The sequence below is a fragment of the Thamnophis sirtalis genome, unplaced genomic scaffold (assembly GCF_051295495.1).
Source record: "Thamnophis sirtalis isolate CommonGarterSnake01/CBP01778 unplaced genomic scaffold, rThaSir2_p1.2 scaffold_7, whole genome shotgun sequence".
In the NCBI taxonomy this organism is placed as follows: Eukaryota; Metazoa; Chordata; class Lepidosauria; order Squamata; family Natricidae; genus Thamnophis; species Thamnophis sirtalis.
In genome coordinates, this window is record NW_028261387.1 from 96418655 (window position 1) to 96439400 (window position 20746).

A 20746-nucleotide genomic window follows, 5' to 3' on the forward strand; every position below is an offset into this window, starting at 1 on the left:
CCCAGGGAGCCCCTCCCTCAACGCCCACCTGTTAGCCAACCCTGGTTAAGGAGGAACAAGGGCAGATCAATGAAGGAGGAAGAAACAACACCCCAAGCAGGTAGGAGAAGCTGCTGTGTGCCAACCCTTCTTATTCATAGATCTTACTGCACTGATGGCATTAGCAAGAATGGCAGTGAAAGGTGGATCAATATGCAAAGCAGGTTCTCAGAGCACCCAGGATCCACCGGGAGATACCAAGGGTGGGGCCACCAGGGTTTCTCCTGGGTCCTCTGCTCCTCAATGAAGCTCTGAATCTTTGGGTGAGGAGGGGGAGTATTTAATCCTTTGGAAGAAATAAATAAAACCCAAAATTGCCTCATTACTAGAATAAATGTGTGGGAGATCATTAAAGAAAGATGGAAGAACTAAGGAGGAATTTTCTGAGAATGAGAACAATTAACCAGAAATTATGGGTGCTCCATCATTGAACATTTTCAAGACGATTTGAGAGCCGTATGTTTGAAATGGCGTAGGGTCTCCTGCTTGAGCAGGGGGTTGGACTAGAGGACCTCCAAGGTCCCGTGGGAAGTTTATCACCCAGCCCCCTCCCAGAAAAAGGGCCCAAGGGTCCCAAGATCTTTCTGAAAGCTCTCTTAGGGCAGAATAAAATGTGAATTAAAATATAAAACTGAGACGTGGCAGAAAGAAGATATAAAGACCTTCTTTTAAGGCGTGTACAAAAACAGGAAATGTCAAAAGCCCAAAACCACAGAGTTCAGCTAAAGGTCTTACAAAGCCACGTAGCCAGTACCTGTGGGCCCAAGACAAAAGGAGGAGTAAGACAGTATCTGCTTATAAGGCTTCTTTCCTCAAGATAACCAATAAGAAATGGGTTAAGTGTTTCCATGTTGCGCTGCTTTTGAGAACGTATAAGAATGCGTGCTTCCATGGGAAGAATTGTTCAGAAGTTACATGACTGGCTTTTCTGAACCTGGCTGCCAATAAACTTCTCCTTGATCCTGAGACATCTAAGCCCTGTTATTTTCTGCAACAATTGGGGTGACTACGGCAGGACCTAGAGTGATATTTCGCTGAGGATGGAACGGACCAACCGGTGCCCAATCGAGACCGTCTCGCCCAACCTTCAGGTGCCACAGAGAGTTTCTCTGTAAGGGGGCAGACGACTACCCTCCGGTGGCATCCGGTGGACGCCGGTGATCCAAGAACTGGACCGGGATCAGGACAAGTCAATAAATTACCCCGGCTGAGAAAAGAACAGGCAAGTAGATTAAGGCTGGGAGCACCACTCTTTTCATCACAGTAGTCATTGCATCCAAAGTGTTTCCGTCTGTCACGCACGGACGTCTGGGTGAGTAAAACACAGGGACAAGGAACCGATGCCCACCTCAAGCCATGACACTTTATATAAGGAGGGGGCCCAGCCCAGCAATTGGCCGACGGTCACCCGATCTTCCATCACAGCTCCAGGGCCCCCCATGAAAGCAAGGACTTCATTATTCGGGGGAAGAGGAGGAGGAGAAGCAGAAAACGGAAGTGCAAGTTTTTGATGTAACAAAATTGTTACACGCACCTCAAACGGAGGAAAGTATTGAGAGATTTCAACAAATTAAAGTACGAAACTCCTTCCAAATTCACAAAAGCGACAATAAGTCAATAAATATGACAATTTTTTTCACCTTGCGAACTTAGCCAGGGATAAAGTGCCAAAAAAAAAGAGCGATAATCCAAAAGGGAAAAGAATGATTGTTTATTTTCTCAAATTCCACCATGGTCAGTGCAGAAGACCAGCAGAACTCCAGCAGCCTGGCTGATTTTTGGACAGATTATGCTGTCTGTCATCCACCCGAATATGGATGGAAGTTCTGTCACCTATCTGTGTCTCAAATTTTCATTTCAATGCAAACTTTTACAAATTCACATTTAAACATATAAATACTGCAAAGAGCTGAGTTCCAACATGCATATTAAGGTCACCACAATGAAGGAAGGAAGGAAGGAAGGAAGGAAGGAAGGAAGGAAGGAAGGAAGGAAGGAAGGAAGGAAGGGACCTCGAGGTACAGTATATGGGAAAAATGACAACATGGAAGATCGATTCTCTCTCTCTCTCTGTCTCTCTCTCTCTCTCTTTCCCTCTCTCCCTCCCTCTCTCCCTCCCTCCCTCTCTCTCCCCCTCTCTCTCCCTCCCTCCCTCTCTCTCTCTCTCTCCCTCCCTCCCTCTCTCTCTCTCCCTCCCTCCCCCCCCTCTCTCTCTTCAATACAACTTTACACCAACCTATGCAAACGTTTCTTCAAAATTTTCTCCAGGATTCTTAAAACAATCCTAGCTAGCAGGAAGTTTGCCATTTACCTACTGCGTATTAATGCCTCTGGTCGAAAGTTCATATTAGTTGCACGGGAATCTCCGGTGTCAGAAAGCACCATCCCAACACAGAAGAAGACCAGCAAGCCAACCCAGGGCCTCTTGAGGACTAGATCCATAGTGACTGAGCGCTCCTTCTAAGCAACAGGTTGACCAGAAACATAATCCTTGGCTGTATAAAATTGGAATAAGAAGACCAATATTTAGATTCCGTGGATCGGAGCTGATGGGGCAAATGGAGCCATTTCCCTCAGCCTCAAACTAGAGGTTATCTCAAATAAATAATCATGTTACTATCTCACATTTTCTAAGGGAGGGACGGAATGATTAGCAGAATTATATGGATTGGAGAACTGGAAAGAATATGAATAGAAATACCCTAAATTTGTGGCCCAGCAGGAGCCGTTGGAGCTGCCACCAGACTCCGACAGCGAGGTGCCCTCTGAGTCGGCTTTGGAGAATGTGGAGGACCCTGGACAGGGTTCCGACTCCGAGCAGGGCGCAGAGAGACTCGTTGGCCACCAGGTGGCGCCTGAGCCTTGGACCAGTGGGGAGGAGACAAGGGAGAGTGATCAGGACATCAGCAGTGGGGAGGGAGCCAAGGAAGTTGTTCCTAGATGCCCTGCACCGAAGAGCTAATAGGCATAAAAAACAGATGAGAAATGAATTCCCATGGAAATGTTCCAAGGTAAATATTTTGACTGACATCTTGAAACTGAGCGACAATCATCAGTGCCAGAAGATTCATGTGATTCTTCTGCGTGATCTGCCAAAGCAACATCTTCACCTAAAACAGATCGGTGGTCCACCAAGACTCAGAATGAGAGAGCAAAGGGGAAGGGGAGAGCTGGTGCATTCAGATGACTCGTCTGGTTTGGCTTAGTATGTTGTGTGACACATTAGCAAGTTCCCAATAGTCTAAGGAAGAGCTCCAAATTGTACAGGTATGCTACCTACTTACCAAGAAAGTGTTCTTTCCCCCTCCCTCCCTCCCTCCCTCCCTCTCCCTCCCTCTCTCTCTCTTTCTGTCTCCCTCTCTCTGTCTCTCTGTCTCTCTCTCTGTCTCTCTCTCTCCCTCCCTCTCTCCCTCCCCCCTCCTCTCTCGTTAGGACCACCTAGAGGTCAACTCTCATAAGGAAGAGTTCTTGGTCTGCAGCTCTGAAGGAGAACCAACTGGAGTCCAATCCTACTGCTTAAGGCTTTGTTCAGCCACGTCTTTTTTTTAAATTTTTTTTATTTTATTTTTTATTTTATCAATTTCATATATACATTCACAATTATATGATCTCATAACTGTTATTAATAATATGTATTTATAACAATTTTCCCTACAGTTGACAATATACTTGAAGATTGCTTTCTTAACATCCCATAGATCCATCTTATCTTACAACGGTCCTACTTCTTCTTCCCTCGCCCCCTCTTTCCTTCCCTCGTTTCTTCTCTCCTGCCCCCCTTCCTTCCTTCCCTCCTTCCCCTTCCCTCCTTCTCTCCTTCCCTCCTTCCTTCCTTCCCTCCTTCCTTCCTTCCCTCCCTCCTTCCTTCCTTCCCTCCTTTCTTTTCTCCTTCTCTCCTTCCTTTCCCCCTTCCTTTCCTCCTTCCTTCCCCCTTCCTTCTCTCCTACATTCCCTCCTTCCTTCCCTCCTTTCTTCTCTCCCTCTCTCCTTCCTTCCCTCCTTGCTTCCCTCCCTCCTTCCCTCCCTCCTTCCTACTCCCTTTCTTCTCTTTCTTCTCTCCTTCCTTCCTCCTCTCCTTTCCCTTCTCTCCTTCCCCTTCCTCCCCTCTTTCCTACTCTTACATTCCCTCCCATTCTTCCTCTGCCACGTCTTTTTATAAAGCAATATGGCTGTGACTCACATTGTTATCCAGCACAAGGCACGATAACAGCACAGACAAGAGGAATCATAGAATGTATGTGACGACATCAAGTTTCATCTGACGTCACTCCTCTCCTTCCCTCCCTCGTGTCCTCCTGCAGGACACGTGAACTCAGAATCCTTGCTTGTTCCTAAAGGATCCCTTGGGAACTCCACTCCTCCTGCGGGGTGCATTTCCAGAGGCCCTTGGGTCTCTTTGAAAGCTACAAAGTCGTCCTTATCCCGGGAATCTTGAATCTTGCAGATGTGTGAACATGCATTCTCCCGGCTTCCGCTGCGCCTTATACAACCTCCGAGTCAGCAAGACTTTGCTACCCGCCGTTTCTCTCACATACACACTGCGCAACGCCTCCCAGCTCTCTTTCGCAGACTGGAGACCTCTCACGCGCATTAGCTGACTGTCTTCCAAGGCAAGAATTATGCTCTCTGATGCCTTTTTATTACGTCTCTGGTCTCCATCTTCCAGGACTGCTGGTGGAATAGTAACCATCGTCCACAACTCCTCCTTCTGCAGGTACATCTCCATCTTCACACTCCAGAAGAGATAGTTCCTCTCATTCAGCCGAGACACCAGGAAACCTCCTCCCACTACGCCAACGGAGGCCATGCTGACTGCTAACCACGATTTAAACCACGTACTCTGGTGGAAGTTGCCACTGGGTTACTCTTCTCTCTAAGCTCTCCAGTCACTCCGGCCTTCTCTCTGAACTGGGCCCATAAGCTGTCAGAGCTTTCCCAGCGTATTTGTATTTTGTATTTGTATTTATTGGGATTTATAGGCCGCCCTTTTCCCTGGGGGGGACTCAGGGCGGCTTACATTTGTAGGGAAAGGGGGAGTGCAATATAAAACAAAAACAGTATGTGACTAAAATAAACAGTAAAAAACACAACTTTCATTCAGCATTCAACACTCGGGCGGGGTGAATTAGAAACTTATCCCCAGGCCTGACGGGATAGCCAGGTCTTGAGGGCTGTGCGGAAGGTCTGGACGGTGGTGAGGGTGCGAATCTCAACGGGGAGGTCGTTCCACAGGGTCGGAGCGTGTCTACTCTTAGGAGGCAACCCAGGAGCAAGGCACATCACACGGAGACTTAGACATTTAACAGTGGTTTATATAGAACACATACAGAAATATACATGATAGCAAATGCCTGGCAAGTAAGCAACCTTCTTCTTAACTCTACATGGAGGGCTTAGCCATGGATACCAAACACAAGGGGAGAGAGAGAGAGAGAATTATGCCACCTCCTGGCTGCCTTATATAAACACCTCTTAAAGTGGTAAAGACTTTTGTGGGCCCTTTCGTAGTCTTCAACCGTGACCTGTCAAAAGCGCGGACGGCAAAAGCGCGATCGACAAAATCGCGCCTTTGACGTCATCACAGCGCGACGAAAAAGATCGAAAAATTCAAATAAAAATTAATAAAAATTAAATTAAAGCAAGCCGATTCACATAAAGGTAAGGGTTAGGTTAAGGGTTAGGGTTAGCTTTAGAGCGTTAGCGTTAGGGTTAGGTTAAGGGTTAGCATTAGGTTTTTCGTTACTTTAACGGTTAGGTTTAGGGTTAGGTTTAGGGTTAGGTTAAGAGTTAGGTTTAGGGTTAGGTTTAGGGTTAGGTTTGGGGGGCTTAGGGTAAGGTTTTCGCTTTATTTTTACATTTTTCGAACTTTTTCGTCGCGCTGTGATGACGTCACAGCGCGCTTTTGTCGAGCGCGATTTTGTCCTACGCGCTTTTGTGGTGGAACCGTCTTCAACTGGCTAACCCAATGGGGATTCATCTTGCATCAGCCCAGGGGTGAAATGCTACCGATTCGGGCCAGTTCACCCGAACTGGTAGTAAAAAAATGCTATTGGTTCGCAGAACCTGTAGTAAAAAATACTAAAAAAGTTTTTAAAAAAGTTCTGAGGATCGCAGGTCACACAGCTGATCATCGGAACTTTTTTTATGTGTTAAGTGTTGTTTTTTACTACAGGTTCTGCAGAAATGCAGTGTGTGTGTGTGTGTATCTGTTTTTGCTCCTAGTGGGCTTCCCTGAAGTCTGCTAGGTCAAAAACAGGGGGTGGGAGATGCCAGGAAAGAAAGAAAGAAAGAAAGAAAGAAAGAAAGAAAGAAAGAAAGAAAGAAAGAAAGAGGGAGGGAAAAAGGTGAGGAAGGAAGGACTACAAACCTGGCCCTAGACGCAGCTTCAGAGGATAATCCAGGGCTGGAAGGGACCTGGAGATCATCTAGTCCAACCTTGCTCTAGCAGAACATTGTAAAAGGGAGTTTCGGTCTCTTGATCCCCCCCAGTCATATGACTACATAGCCATGCCCTCCCAGTCACGTGACCCCGCCAAGCCACGCCCACAGAACCCTTAGTAAAAAAATTCTAGATTTCACCACTGCATCAGCCTTCCAGTTGCATCAGCTCTTCAATCTCAGTGCCTTAACTCTTCAGCCATGACCCTTGAATCAACCAACCCCTTTCTAAGAGCCTGGGGAGGGTGAAAACGGCCTTCCCCACCACCCCCTGAGACCGAAAACTGTATTTATTTATTTTCTCATATTAATATATAATGTATATTGGAGGTGGTGACCCTTTGAGAGCTGCATTCAACGACATTTCATTTTAATGTATTCTGATTAGTGCACATTCAAAGTGACAATAAAGTTAGTCTAACTTAGGGGTCAGGAACCTTATATACTCAAAGAGCCACAAAGGTCCTAACCAGAAGCCCCCTGTTCAATTCTGGAGCCGACTGGAAGTTCGGTTCCCCCACCATAGAGTCTCCTCCTAGTATGGCATCCTTTTTCCTCTACCTGTCCTAACCAGAAGCCCTATCAATTGTGGAGCTGACTGGTAACAGGGAGCTGCAACAGAGAGATGAAAGAGCCACATGCAGCTCCAGAGCTGCAGTTTGCCAACTCCTGGTTCTAACTCTAAGAGAGATGTTTCCCCTGCACATTCTCTCTGGAAAGCCACATTGGGCAATGATGCGCTTCCTCTCAGATCCTCTTCCTCTGACATGGGGGAGCGGGAACACAAGTCAAGGTGGGAAGGGGAAACCCCTAAAGGGGCCGAAGAAGACACCTGAGACCGAGAGGGGCAGATACAACTGATGCTTTATTGCAGAGAAAAAGGAATGAGCCCAGGGGAGGGGGTTGGGGGGAGGGTCTCCAGGGTGGTCCAGGACAGAAGAAAGGCCTCTCGATGAAGTTGGTGAATTAGGTCCAATTCAGGTGGGTCTCCTTGTTGGGGATGCTGTAAAGACAAACATTCATACATGAAAGCTCTTCCCATAACTGCACCCAGTGCTGCTGGGAGTTCACCCTGCCTCATCTTACCACCACGGAGACCCAAATCTGAAATCAGGAGGAATGTCCTGATTGGGAGACAAGGGGAGCAATGGGGCAGCCTCCCCCTTGGAGTTATGGAGCTCCATGACTGAGGGTTTCAAGTAAAGGTGGGGCATTCCAGGATGCTCTGAGGATTTCTGCCCTGGAAGGAAGATGGACTAGATGACCTCCAGCGTGTTAGGCCTGCAGCCATGTTTCTTTTTGGGTCTCAGGCCTGCCACACTTTCTATTATTCTGCTATGCCTTTCCTATGGTGGGAAAATGGGATTGTATGGAGTTAGATGATATGGAGCCATAACAACATTCTTTCTAGAAAGCCAAGGCCATCCTTTGTCTCCTCACCTCTGCACCTGACTGGAACTGGATGGGTGGAAGCTGCCAGCTTGGCAGTGGGAGATTGGACCATGGGATGGGCTGGTGGGTGTGGGAGGAAAGATCTTGAACTTTTAACTGGTGGGTGGGGGGAAAGCTGGGAAGCTTTCAGATTCAGGTTTTCCCAGATGTGCCAACATGGCTCTCTTCATAAATGGGAACTTTGAGCAATACTTTGCCTTGGAATCTGTTTTCCTTTTGGGTGCTATTTGGAACCCTGACACAGCATCTTTTCCCAATCTCCAGGAGACTTCAAGACTGCCGCTGCTTGGAGCACAGACAAGGGCACCTTCAGAGGAGCTTTCTAACTCAGACTGGGAGCATTTCTCACAGTCAGAAATGTGAGCTACTGACCCTAATAGACTCCCTGGTGAAGCTATGGACCTTCCTGTAAGCTGAGCATGGGTTAATTGTGGTCTGCTCAGAGGAGGAGCATGGATGGGACTGCAGGTGCCCAGACCAAGTCTTGGTTTAGGAGGTCCCACACAGCAGTTGTTTTGGTCTAAGCCAACTGTTGGTCTAAGTGACAACACAAATTACTGTCAAGCTTGAAGCACGCTTCTGCTGTTGTAACCATTATCGCCTTTCAACTTGCCAAAGAACTAAGCGGGCCATGAGAGCCAAGGTCGCATCGGCAGGTGTCTGCCAAGCCTAGAGACCTTTTCTCATAACAAAATAATGGCACTCAATTGGAGAATGTGACCTGCACTAACAGGGAGAGGGGAGTTCTATACTCTATGTGGGTTTGCGTGGGACATAAGCAGAGCTGGTTTTGCCTTCTTCAGTGCTGAAATGAGATACTCAATGAAGTTTGCATCCAACCTTTGGAAATCCTCAAAGGTGTTTGCTTCGGTTGGGATCGTTATTCAGAAGGTTGACAGTTACCTTAGATTGGGTCCGCGCAGTTTGTCATGCAACCATAAGGGCAGCACTTCTGCTTCCCGGGACATTTCCAGTCATTTTCACACTTTGCAATACAAGTGGTGATGGTGCCTGGAGGGGCCCTGCGACACACCCCGGGCTTTTCTGAAAAAAGAGAAGATCCCAAGGCCGAGGGTCAGACTATGCAGGCAGAGCAGACAGGAAACCGATTCTGCTTTATTGTCCAGCTACTTTAACAGAATCTTGCAGGTCTGAAAGGAGAAATCTCCTGCTGTCTCCTATGCAGCCTAAGAAACTAGGGAAGGTCTCTTCTCTTCCCCTCTTCCCTTCCTCCCTCCCCCTTCCTTCCCTTCCATTCTCCTCTACCCTCTTTTTTCCTCTCCCCAATCCTGCCCCCTCCCTTCCCTTCCCTTCCCTTCTCCTCTCCTCTCATGCAGCTGTGGGCTACGCCATCTCTTATCTGACGGTTCCTTTGGAAGCATCTCCTCGCCCGGTTTCCCAAAGTCTTTCACACACCCCATTCCACTGGGAGATTTCCTCTTGAATTAGAATCCCAGAGCAAAGAAGGTCCCATCTCTGGTCCGTTCAGCAGCCAAAACATCTCCGTCCATCCAGGATGAGAGAGGCTGGCTGGAGCACAACTCTACCTCCCACCTCCTTCCCCACAGAGGATGGGAATTCCTCCTGAGTCCTCGGTTGCTTCTCTCCTTGGTTGGTTTCTGCCCATTGTTTGAAGGTCCCCAAGGAGAGAATCAGCCTGAATTGAGGAGAAACCTTCCAACAGTGAGGACAATTAGCCAGTGGAACCACTGGAAGACCTTCAAAGTCCCTTCCAACTCTCTTATTCTGTTAAAACAAAGCCATGAACATGGACTGAGGTTCAAGCCAACATCCAGAAAACAAGGACAAACAATATTATTTTCTACAAGTAGAAAATAATATTCTCCATATGGAACTACCAAGGAGAAAACCCTCAGCCACACTGGCAGGGAGGAAACCACACATTCAGTTGCACTGTTGGTGTTACCCAATTCGATAGTGAAACATTTGCAAGAAAACAACCAGGCTCAGAGAGAACTACGGATCCCACACTCCTCCTCCTCCTTGTCCTCCTATTCTTCTTCTTCTTCTTCTTCTTCTTCTTCTTCTTCTTCTTCTTCTTCTTCTTCTTCCTCTTCCTCTTCCTCTTCCTCCTCCTCCTCCTCCTCCTCCTCCTCCTCCTCCTCCTCCTCCTCCTCCTCCTCCTCCTCCTCCTCCCCCCTGCAAACTCCACTCCCTTCTAGCAGTGCAGTTGGGTCATAAAACGGTGTGCAAGAAAACCACCCAGCTCAGAGAGCACCAGAAATTCCACAGTTCAAGCAGAGCGACAAAGGTTCCTTTCTACGGAATCCATCATAGCCTGTTGTGAGAACCAGGATGCTTCATTAACCCATCTTATGCTTAATGTTAAGAGAGAGCAGGTCTTGTTCAATGAAAAGGCCACTCCGCTACTCCTTCCCTACTCACCAACACAGGTGAAGTGGCATTCATCTTTGGTCTTAAAATTGTTGGCATTGCCCTTGCATCCACCGTAAATAAACCCTTGGCATTTATTTGAAGCTGGGTTGTAGTAGAAGCGAGGCATTCTGGCTTTACATGGTCCGGTGACAGGAGGAAGATGACAAAAATCTGTGACAAATGGAAGGGAAAGTGTTATTTCATTGGGTACCACAAACACCTTCAACATATTTCCCCAACCTGCCCCCCCCCCCAGCATGTTCAGAGTGGAAGCAGTCGGGAGCCATTTGGGACATTATATTCTAGTTTCCTGCTCTGGGGATTTGATCCGATGGGTGGACTGGATTGTTCCTGTGGCTTAAACTCCTGATTCTGCAGCTGCCTTGAATAAAGACTTCCCCTAAAACTGCATCTCTCTTTCTTGGGCTCCCCTCCCATTTCTGTCTCCAGCTGACCCCCAACCCCCCTCTCCAGAACCTCCCCAGAAGAAGCCCCACCAAGCCAGAGGTTCCAGACTGGGGGTCTCTGGTTTCCCTTTGCAGCCCCTCCCTGCCGAGGTTCCCAAGATCATTCAGAAAGCCTTACCTGGCCGGCCCTGGCCGGAGATGGGGGTCAGCTCTGCCCAGAGGGTGAGGAGTCCCAGCAGGAGAAGAAGACCTCCAGAAGACATGGTGAAGCCGTCTGCCCCACCCTTGGCCTCCGTGCATTAAATAGTCTCCCCACTGGGAATTTCACATCCAGGAAGCAGGAGGACGTAATGCACTGAGAACAGAAATTCTTCCCTCTTTCACAAGATGGTGGAACAAGGGGTGGGGAACCTGAGGGTTGGATTGGCTGAGCAGTTTGCAGGTCAGGCAAGTTGATGTCAATAGATATTTCTCTGATCAAGAAAAACTTGCCTTTCCAGAGCTGCAGCAGAGCTGGGAAACTCCGGTATTAAGGAGTTCAGGGGTGGGGGATGTCCATGGTGGAGGGTGGAATATGGGGGCTGGACACCTGGGGGGATGACATCACTTCCTTATCAGGGCTGCCCTGGGGTTGTGATGGCAAAGGTGAGGAGAAATCTCCTCTGTGGTTTGGGACTGCAGAGAGATTTCGGACACAGAGACTCTGGTATTATAGGCAGAATATAACAATATAATGTAATGTAATGCAACACAACGCAACGCAATGCAATATAATCATAGCATAGCATAGCGTAGCAGTTGGCTTGAACGCCACACATGTGGATATGGTCACTTACACCTGACATTCCTGGGACGTAAACATAGATTTACAAGGAGAGAAGCAACTTGGAACTAAGGAGAAACTTCCTGACATGAGGACAATTAACCAGTGGAACAGCTTCCCCCATGAAGTTGTGGGTGCTCCATCACTGGAGGTTTTCAAGAAGAGACTGGACAGCTATTTGCCTGGAATGGTAATTAGTGATTGGATCAATTTAACCAATGATAGGATATTGAACCTTGAGGGATATGATCTGGTATATGGGTGGCAGGCTTACCTGTTATTTAACAAAAAACTAGACAAAAACTTTAAAAAGTCATGTTTTAAGAAATGCTTTACTGAGGGTCTGGAAAAAATATCAACATAAACTAAATGATAAGATACCCATGTGGGCAATTCCTAGACATGCAATTGAAAATATGAACATAGCACAAAAACAGGATAGAACTACTTATAGACAGCTTCTCATTTTGGAAAGGGGGGCACTACAACTAAAATCTTTAGAGGTATTGAAAGAGGAGAAGGTAGTTCAAACATGGTTCCAATATGGGCAATTACAGGCCAGGTGGAAAACAGATCAAAAAATTGGTTTTATCCAAGTGGAGGATAATCTATTTAAACAAATAAGAGACCAAAGTTTAATGCATATAAAGAGGCTATATAATGTATTAATACAGATAGATTCGGAAACAGAGTTAGTTAAAGATTGTATGGTAAAGTGGGCTCAAAATATTGAAGAGCCAATAATGTTGCATACGTGGGAAAAAATTTGGGTAAGAAACGTGAAATTTACACACGCTCAAAACCTGAGAGAAAATTTTTAGAAGATGTTCTATAGATGGCATTTAGATCCTAAAAAGTTGGCTTCTATGTATCCGAATTTACAACCCAAATGTTGGAGGTGTGGCTCTCTCGATGCTACGTATTTCCATCTATGGTGGACCTGCCAAAAGGTTAAGGCATTTTGGATAAAAATATGGTGGATTATGGACAATGAGCTCTCCCTCAGACCTTTTACGCACGGGAAAGATTAAAAAGCTAAATTTACTGCCACGCATGCCTGGAACGCCTGCAAAGAAAGAAGGGGAATACGGGCAAATGTGTGAAGGAGAAAGAGCAAAAACCAACCTCTCCTTGCGCCATTCCGACGATACAGCCACGCGCTGCCAGACTCCAAATAAGTTCTAACTAGGTTACCCAGCCCATGCGAGCGGCAGCGGATGGGCGGGGGAGCAAGCGAGCTGCGAGCACCTCTCCCTTCTAGCAGTGCATTTGGGTCATAAAACGGTGTGCAAGAAAACCACCCAGCTCAGAGAGCACCAAGGACCCCACAGTTCAACCTGAATGACAAAGATTCTTCATTTTAAACCCAGATACTTGGCCATATTGATTAATCATATTCATTAAAACCTTGGTAGATTTCTGTGGTTGGGTTAAAGTTATAACCAAGTCGTCCGCAAATGATTGAAAAACGCTTAAGCTTCTTGTGACCATTGTTGCTTTTCAAATCGCCAAAGAACTGTGGGGAGGGGAGGGTGGGAGGGAATCTGGAGGCTATGAATTTCAACTGTGGGAGCCAAGGACACGGCTGCAGGTATCTGCCAAGAAGGGAACTGGTATCAAAACAACAGCTTGGTTCCTAACTGGACAATGTGATCCATTCCATGGGAGGAAGGGATGAAACTCATGTTTAGTTATGCAAGGTTGCACGGGAGATGGTTTTGTTTCTTCAGTGCCAAAATGATGAACTCAATAAAGTTTTGCTTTTGAGAATATTAAAATTCCTGAAAGTGGCTGCTTTTGTTGGGTCAATTAGACACACAGAAAATTCCAGAATCCCCACCCTTTCAGAGATCCCTCATTTGACCAGCCCCTCATCCTCAGACATGGGGAGGACACGCATACATGGGAGGGGGAGATTCTCGAAGGGACAGAAAAAAAACAACACTCAGCGGGAAATAGGGGCCCAATGTCTTTATTTTGAGGAAAGAAGAATAGGTCCACCGTGTATTTGAGGGGAAGGGTCCCCATGGCGCCTAGTCGGCCTTTGGTCCAAGTCGAGGCACCAGACACAATTCAGAAAAGTCGAATGGTGAATCTGACAGGAACCTGTAGAAAGAGAATCCGTTAGGGCGTGTCTGCTCAGATCTATTTTTTACACTCTGCTTAAATCTTACAACCAGGAGGCCCCAAGCCTTGCCCTGCTTAATTTTACAACAACGTGGAATTCAAAAGGTTGTTGGACCGTCAGTGACAGGCCTGGAGGACCTCTCTGAGTGCTGGAGTTTGTAGGAGGCTCACCCGACCAAGCCATTGGCCTTTATGTCCCCTAAGGGTCACCAGTCCAGAGCCCAAGGGCTGTTCATCTGTGCAGGTGAGCTGGATGATAGTGGGTGGGGTCTGCCTTTCTTCTCTCACAAAAATCCTTTTAATTTTAATTGGATGTCCACCCTTCCAGGGGAAAGGAAGGCCTTTCAGGAGAAGAAAGTAGAAGGCAAGTGGGAGGGAAGGTGGCCACCACAAGAGACACAGGGCTACTAAATAATAAGGACCATCCTTGATTGAGGTTTAGATCTTATTGGACAGTCCGAAATAGGGAATTGCATGATCAAGCCATAAATGTTCGTGACACCTGAGTGTAGACCTGTGATAGCCCACAGCCAGGTAGCTGTAGATCTGCACAGTGGACAAAATGGGTGGAGTCTTTTGCTCCTGCGTCTCTTTCTACCAAATGTCCCAAAAGCATTCAAGTGGGGGTCAGTATTCCAGAAAGATTAGAGGAGGAGGAGGAGGAGGAGGAGGAGGAGGAGGAGGAGGAGGAGGAGGAGGAGGAGGAAGAGGAGGAGGAGGAAGAGGAGGAGGAGGAAAGACCTGGAAGACTCAGTCAGGTTGCCTACTAGGTAGGAAGAACTTTGTCCTCTGTTCCACCAGCTGTCCTTCCCTGCATCAGGAGACCTTTCTCATGTCTTAATCTCTTCCTGGTGGACTATTGCAATCCACTCTACGTGGGGCTGCCCTAGGAACTGCTCCAGAAGGTGAGGACAGGTGCTCTTACGATGCCCATAAGCCTCCACTACTCTTAGGGCTGCAGTGGCCCTATTCAGAGTACAATGAGAGGTAAACCTTTGAAGCTCTACGTGGAATAGCTCATGGCCCCGTTCAACATTCGTTCTCAAGAGAAACCTTCTCCTTTCCTCAACATCCAATTTGGGGCTTGGCTCATCCAAGGTCCATTCTGGGGTCTCTGAATCCCTACAGAGAAGTATAAGGACTCTGGGCTCTTACCTTAGACAGGATCCATGCAGTCAATCACGAAACCATAATGACAGCACTTCTGTTTCCCCTCGCACTCCCAGTCGCTTCCACACCTTACGACAGTAATGGTCATGATGACTGGAGGGGCCAGGGGACACACCCCGGGCTTTTCTGCAAAAGAGAAGATCCCAAGGCCGAGGGTCACACTATGCAGGCAGAGCAGGCAGGAAACCGATTCTGCTCAGACCTGGTTACAGCACAGAAACCTCTTTGGTCGCATTGACCGATGATCTCTGGAGGGCCAGAGATGGAGGCCATGCGTCCCTCCTGGTTCTCCTTGACCTCTCAGCGGCTTTCGATACCATCAACCATGGTATCCTTCTGCGACGACTGCGGGAGGTAGGGGTGGGAGGCACTGTTTTGCAGTGGTTCTCCTCCTACCTCTCGGACAGGTCGCAGTCGGTGTTGGTCGGGGGGCAGAGATCGTCCCTGAGGCCCCTAACATGCGGGGTGCCACAGGGTTCGGTCTTATCCCCCCTACTATTTAACCTATACATGAAACCGCTGGGCGAGATCATTCGGAGGCACGGGATAAAATACCACCAATATGCGGACGATACGCAACTGTATCTGTCCGCCCCGTGCCAACTCAATGAAGCGGTGGACGTGATGAACCGGGGTCTTGAGGCCGTTAAGAACTGGATGAGCGCTAACAAACTGGTACTCAACCCGGACAAGACCGAGTGGCTGTTGTGTTTCCCTCCCAACAATTTGGCCAATGTTCCAACACTTAGGCTGGGGGGGTCAAATTTTATACCCCTCAGATAGGGTCCGTAACTTAGGAGTCCTCCTGGATCCACAGCTGACTTTTGACCACCAGTTGTCAGCTGTGACCAGGGGGGCATTTGCCCAGGTTTGCCTGGTCCGTCAGTTGCGGCCCTACCTAAACTGGGAGGCTCTCGCAACAGTCACTCGAGCCCTTGTGATCTCTAGGCTGGAATACTGCAATGGGCTCTACATGGGGTTGCCCTTGAAGTGCATCCGGCGACTGCAGTTAGTCCAGAATGCAGCCGCGTGAGTGATAGTGGGTGCACCGTGGTTCGCCCACGTTACACCCATCCTCCGCGAGCTGCACTGGCTACCTGTCGATCTCCGGGTGCGCTTCAGGGTATTGATGACCACCTTTAAAGCATTCCATGGTAGTGGATCTGGGTACTTGAGAGACCGCCTTCTGCCGATCACCTCCCTCCGACCGATTAGATCGCACAGACTGGGCCTCCTCCGAACTCCATCCACCAGTCAATGTCGACTGGCGACTACACGGAGGAGAGCCTTTTCTGTTGCAGCTCCGACCCTGTGGAACGACCTCCCCGTCGAGATCCGTACCCTCACCACCATCCAGACCTTCCGCACAGCCCTCAAGACCTGGCTCTCCCATCAGGTCTGGGGATAGGTTCCCAATTTACCCGCCCGAGTGTTGACTGTTGAATGCAAGTTGTGTTTTTATTATTTTCTTTCTTTTGTTCACATATTGTTTGTCCTTGATATTGCACCCCCTTCCCTGTGATTGTAAGCCGCCCTGAGTCCCCTCAGGGAAAAGGGCGGCCTATAAATCTTAATAAAATGACTAAATGACTAAAATGACTAAATGCTTTATTGTCCAGCTACTTTAACAGAATCTTGCAGGTCTGAAAGGACGAATCTCTTGCTGTCTCCTATGCAGCCTAAGAAACTAGGGAAGGTCTCTTCTCTTCCCCTCTTCCCTTCCTCCCTCTCCCCCTTCCTTCCCTTCCCTTCTCCTCTACCCTCCCTTTTCCTCTCCCCCCTCCTGCCCCCTCCCTTCCCTTCCCTTCTCCTCTCCCCTCCTCTCATGCAGCTGTGGGCTACGCCATCTCTTATCTGATGGTTCCTTTGGAAGCATCTCCTCGCCCGGTTTCCCAAAGTCTTTCACACACCCCATTCCACTGGGAGATTTCCTCTTGAATTAGAATCCCAGAGCAAAGAAGGTCCCATCTCTGGTCCGTTCAGCAGCCAAAAGATCTCCGTGCATCCAGGATGAGAGAGGCTGGCTGGAGCACGACTCTACCTCCCACCTCCTCCTCCCCAGAGGATGGGAATTCCTCCTGAGTCCTCGGTTGCTTCTCTCCTTGGTTGGTTTCTGCCCATTGTTTGAAGGTCCCCAAGGAGAGAATCAGCCTGAATTAAGGAGAAACCTTCCAACAGTGAGGACAATTAGCCAGTGGAACCGCTTGCCTCCAGAAGTTGTAAATGCTCCATCATGGGAGGTTTTTAAGAACAGGCTGGACAGCCACCTGTCTGAAATTAAATAGGGTCTCCTGCCTGAGAAAGGGGCTGGACTAGAAGACCTTCAAAGTCCCTTCCAACTCTCTTATTCTGTTAAAACAAAGCCATGAACATGGACTGAGGTTCAAGCCAACATCCAGATAACAAGGACCAACAACCAAGTAGAAAATAACATTCTCCATATGGAGCTACCAAGGAGAAAACCCTCAGCCACACTGGCCGGGAGAAAATGACACACTCAGTTGCACTGTTGGTGTTACCCAATTGGATAGTGAAACATTTGCAAGAAAACAACTAGGCTCAGAGAGAACCATGGATCCCACACTCCTCCTCTTCCTTGTCCTCCTCTTCTTCTTCTTCCTTCTCCTCCTTGTCTCCTTGTCCTCCTCCTCCTCCTCCTCCTCCTCCTCCTCCTCCTCCCTGCAAACTCCACTCCCTTCTAGCAGTGTATTTGGGTCATAAAACGGTGTGCAAGAAAACCACCCAGCTCAGACAGCACCGAGGACCCCACAGTTCAATCAGACCGACAAACATTCCCTTCTACGGAATCCATCATAGCCTGTTGTGAGAACCAGGATATTACATGAAGCCACCCTATGCTTAATTTTAGGAGATAGCAGTTCTCATTCTATCAAGGGGTCACCCAACAACTCCTTCCCTACTCACCAACACAGGCATGGTGGCATTCCTCTCTGGTCTCAAAATTGTTGGCATTGCCCTGGCATCCACCATAAATAAACTCCTGGCAGTTATTGAATGTCGAGTTGTAGTAGAAGCGAGGCATATTGGCTTTACATGATCCGATGGCAGCAGGAAGATGACACAACTCTGTGACAAATGGAAGGGAAGGTGTTATTTCATTAGGTACCACAAAGACCTGCAACATATTTCCCCAACCTGGGGCTCTCCTAGCATGCTCAGAGTGGAAGCAGTCGGGAGCCATTTAAGATGTTTTAATTTGGTTTCCTGCTCTGGGGATTGGATCCGATGGGTGGACTGGATTGTTCCTGTGGCTTAAACTTCTGATTCTGCAGCTGCCTTGAATAAAGACTTCCCCTAAAACTGCATCTCTCTTTCTTGGGGTCCCCTCCCATTTCTGTCTCCTGTTCAGCTGACCCCCAACCCCCTCTCCAGAACCTCCCCAGAAGAAGCCCCACCAAGCCAGAAGTTCCAGACTGGGGGTCTCTGGTTTCCCTTCCCCGGGGAGAACTCTGACCACTTCAGCCCCTCCCTGCCAAGGGTCTCAAGATCATTCATAAAACTCTACCTGGCGGGCCCTGGCCGGAGACGGGGGTCAGCTCTGCCCAGAGGGTGAGGAGTCCCAGCAGGAGAAGAAGACCTCCAGAAGACATGCTGAAGCCGTCTGCCCCACACTTGGCCTCCGTGCATTAAATAGTCTCCCCACTGGGAATTTCACATCCAGGAAGCAGGAGGACGTAATGCACTGAGAACAGAAATTCTTCCCTCTTTCATAGGATGGTGGAACAAGAGGTGGGGAATCTGGGGGTGGGAGGCCAGGCAGGTCCCTGTTGAGGTCAATGGGTCATTTCTCTGGTCAAGCAAAACTCGCCTTTCCAGAGCTGCAACAGAGCTGGGAAAGTCCCCTGTTAAGGAATTCATGGTTTGTGTGTGTGTGTCCATGGTGGAGGGTGGAATATGGGGGCTGAACGGCTGGGGGGGATAATGTCACTTCCTTCTCAGGGCTGCCCTGGGGTTGTGATGGCAGAGGTGAGGAGATTTCTCCTCTGTGGTTTGCAGAGAGACTTTGGACAAAGAGGCTCTAGTATTATAGGCAGAATATAGCAATATAATATAATGTAGTAGTTCAGTGCAATGCAATGCCATGGTATGATATGGAATGGAGTGGAGTGGAGTGAAGTGGAATGGAATGGAATAGAATAGTATAGTATAGTATAGTATAGTATAGTGTAGTGTAGTGTAGTGTAGTGTAGTGTAGTGTAGTGTAGTGTAGTGTAGTGTAGTGTAGTGTAGTGTAGTATAGTATAGTATAGTATAGTATAGTATAGTATAGTATAGTGTTCTGACCCTGACCTTGTCTGTTCAGAAACGAAAGCCAAACAGAACGTTGAAAGTTATGTCTTTTCATCAGTCCCGGCTCTTGTGGCTGCGAGCCCAAAATAAACACAGATAATTGCTCTGGCAAAAGTCCTGTAACTCATAAACTACTACAAAACAGGATTATACAAATCAAGTCACTTATCCAAGTGGGCTTTTCTCGATGTTTGCACGCAAACGGGGAACGTTGACTTCTGCAACCAGGGCATGGCACCATCAGTCTCTGTTGCTTGTTAGGAGATCCTAATGAGCAACAGCTGCTCGTTATCATCTCCTATAAGTACTCGGTTGCTCTTTACACCGGTCAGCCCTTCTCCTGCGTGCATCCCCTAAACAACTCACAGGAGGTTTCTGTGTCAGTCTCTCTTATCTCCTCCTCACTGATCCCAGGCTCAGTCGTCACCTGGGGACCAACTAATCTCTGCGCCCTGCTCAGAGTCAGAACCCTGTCCAGGGTCCTCCACATCCTCCAGGGCTGACTCATATGACCCCTCGCTGTTGGAATCTGGTAGCAGCTCCAAAGGCTCCTGCTGAGCCACAACAGTATAGTATGGCATGGCATGGCATGGCATGGCATGGCATGGCATGGCATAGCATAGCATAGCATAGCATAGTATAGTATAAAAAGCATAGCATAGCATAGCAGTTGTCATGAACTCTACACATGTGGATATGGTCACTTAGACTTCACATTCCTGGTCATAGAGGACGTAAACATAGATTTACAAAGAGAGAAACAACTTGGAAATAAGGAGAAACTTCCTGACAGTGAGGACAATTAACCAGTGGAACAGCTTCCCCCATGAACTTGTGAGTGCTCCATCTCTGGAAGTTTTCAAGAAGAAACTGGACAGCTATTTACCTGGAATGGTAGAGGGTCTCCTCCTTTGGGTAGAGGGTTGGACTAGAAGACCTCCAAGGGCCCTTCCAAAAGTTTTATTCTATGCTTCTCAATTGCCTAAATGAGAGGAAGCCTTGTGGACTTCAGCTCCCAGAATTCCCCAGGCCTGCCTAGCTATCTGGAGAGGTCTGGAGGCCCCTGAACTGGGAGTTGGAGCAGTTCTTCCTAAGCGGGTGGTCCAGTCAGGGATGGTGATAGACCAGCTCCAGCCTCGGTCCTTTCTCTCTCCTGTTTAATAAGCTCTATGGAGGAAGAGACCAATCATCAGCCTGTGACGGGGGAGCATGCAAACCACAGAGTAAGCTCTGCTCTGACTTGGCTTGAACCACACAACCCACAGAATGAGGAAACTGAAGCGTTTGCAGGGCAGATTCCTTGTAAATATGTTTCATTTTCATTTTCATTTCATACAGTCACATAGATACTGTGCAGAGCTGGGGCCATATAACATTGAACAATAAACACAGCCATCCTTGTCAACAATACCCCCCAAAATACAAACCCAATATACCACTTCAACCCTTCATACACCCTTTCTTTCACCCCCCTCCAACTTTCCTTTCTCCCCTCCAACATTCCCCTCTACTACCTACTTCCCGTCCCCCTCTATCACTCCTCTCTCCCAGTACACTCCCTCCCTTCCTTCTCACCCTCCCT

The 20746-nt window shown here is 48.1% G+C and overlaps 2 protein-coding genes across 2 annotated transcripts; both read right to left on the reverse strand.

The window, feature by feature from the left end:
- Positions 1-7337: 7337 nt before the first annotated feature.
- LOC148044813 (kunitz-type serine protease inhibitor 4-like) lies at positions 7338-11049 on the reverse strand. Its single transcript, XM_087720687.1, has 4 exons — positions 10912-11049; positions 10336-10497; positions 8833-8973; positions 7338-7480 (listed from the first exon to the last, which is right to left on the reverse strand). Exons 1-3 carry the CDS (start codon positions 10994-10996, stop codon positions 8834-8836), a joined length of 387 nt encoding a protein of 128 aa, XP_087576813.1. The 5' UTR covers positions 10997-11049; the 3' UTR covers positions 7338-7480; position 8833.
- A 3790-nt stretch (positions 11050-14839) lies between these two features.
- Positions 14840-18464, reverse strand: LOC148044814 (kunitz-type serine protease inhibitor 4-like). Its single transcript, XM_087720691.1, has 3 exons — positions 18380-18464; positions 17779-17940; positions 14840-14979 (listed from the first exon to the last, which is right to left on the reverse strand). Exons 1-3 carry the CDS (start codon positions 18462-18464, stop codon positions 14840-14842), a joined length of 387 nt encoding a protein of 128 aa, XP_087576817.1.
- Positions 18465-20746: the final 2282 nt, after the last annotated feature.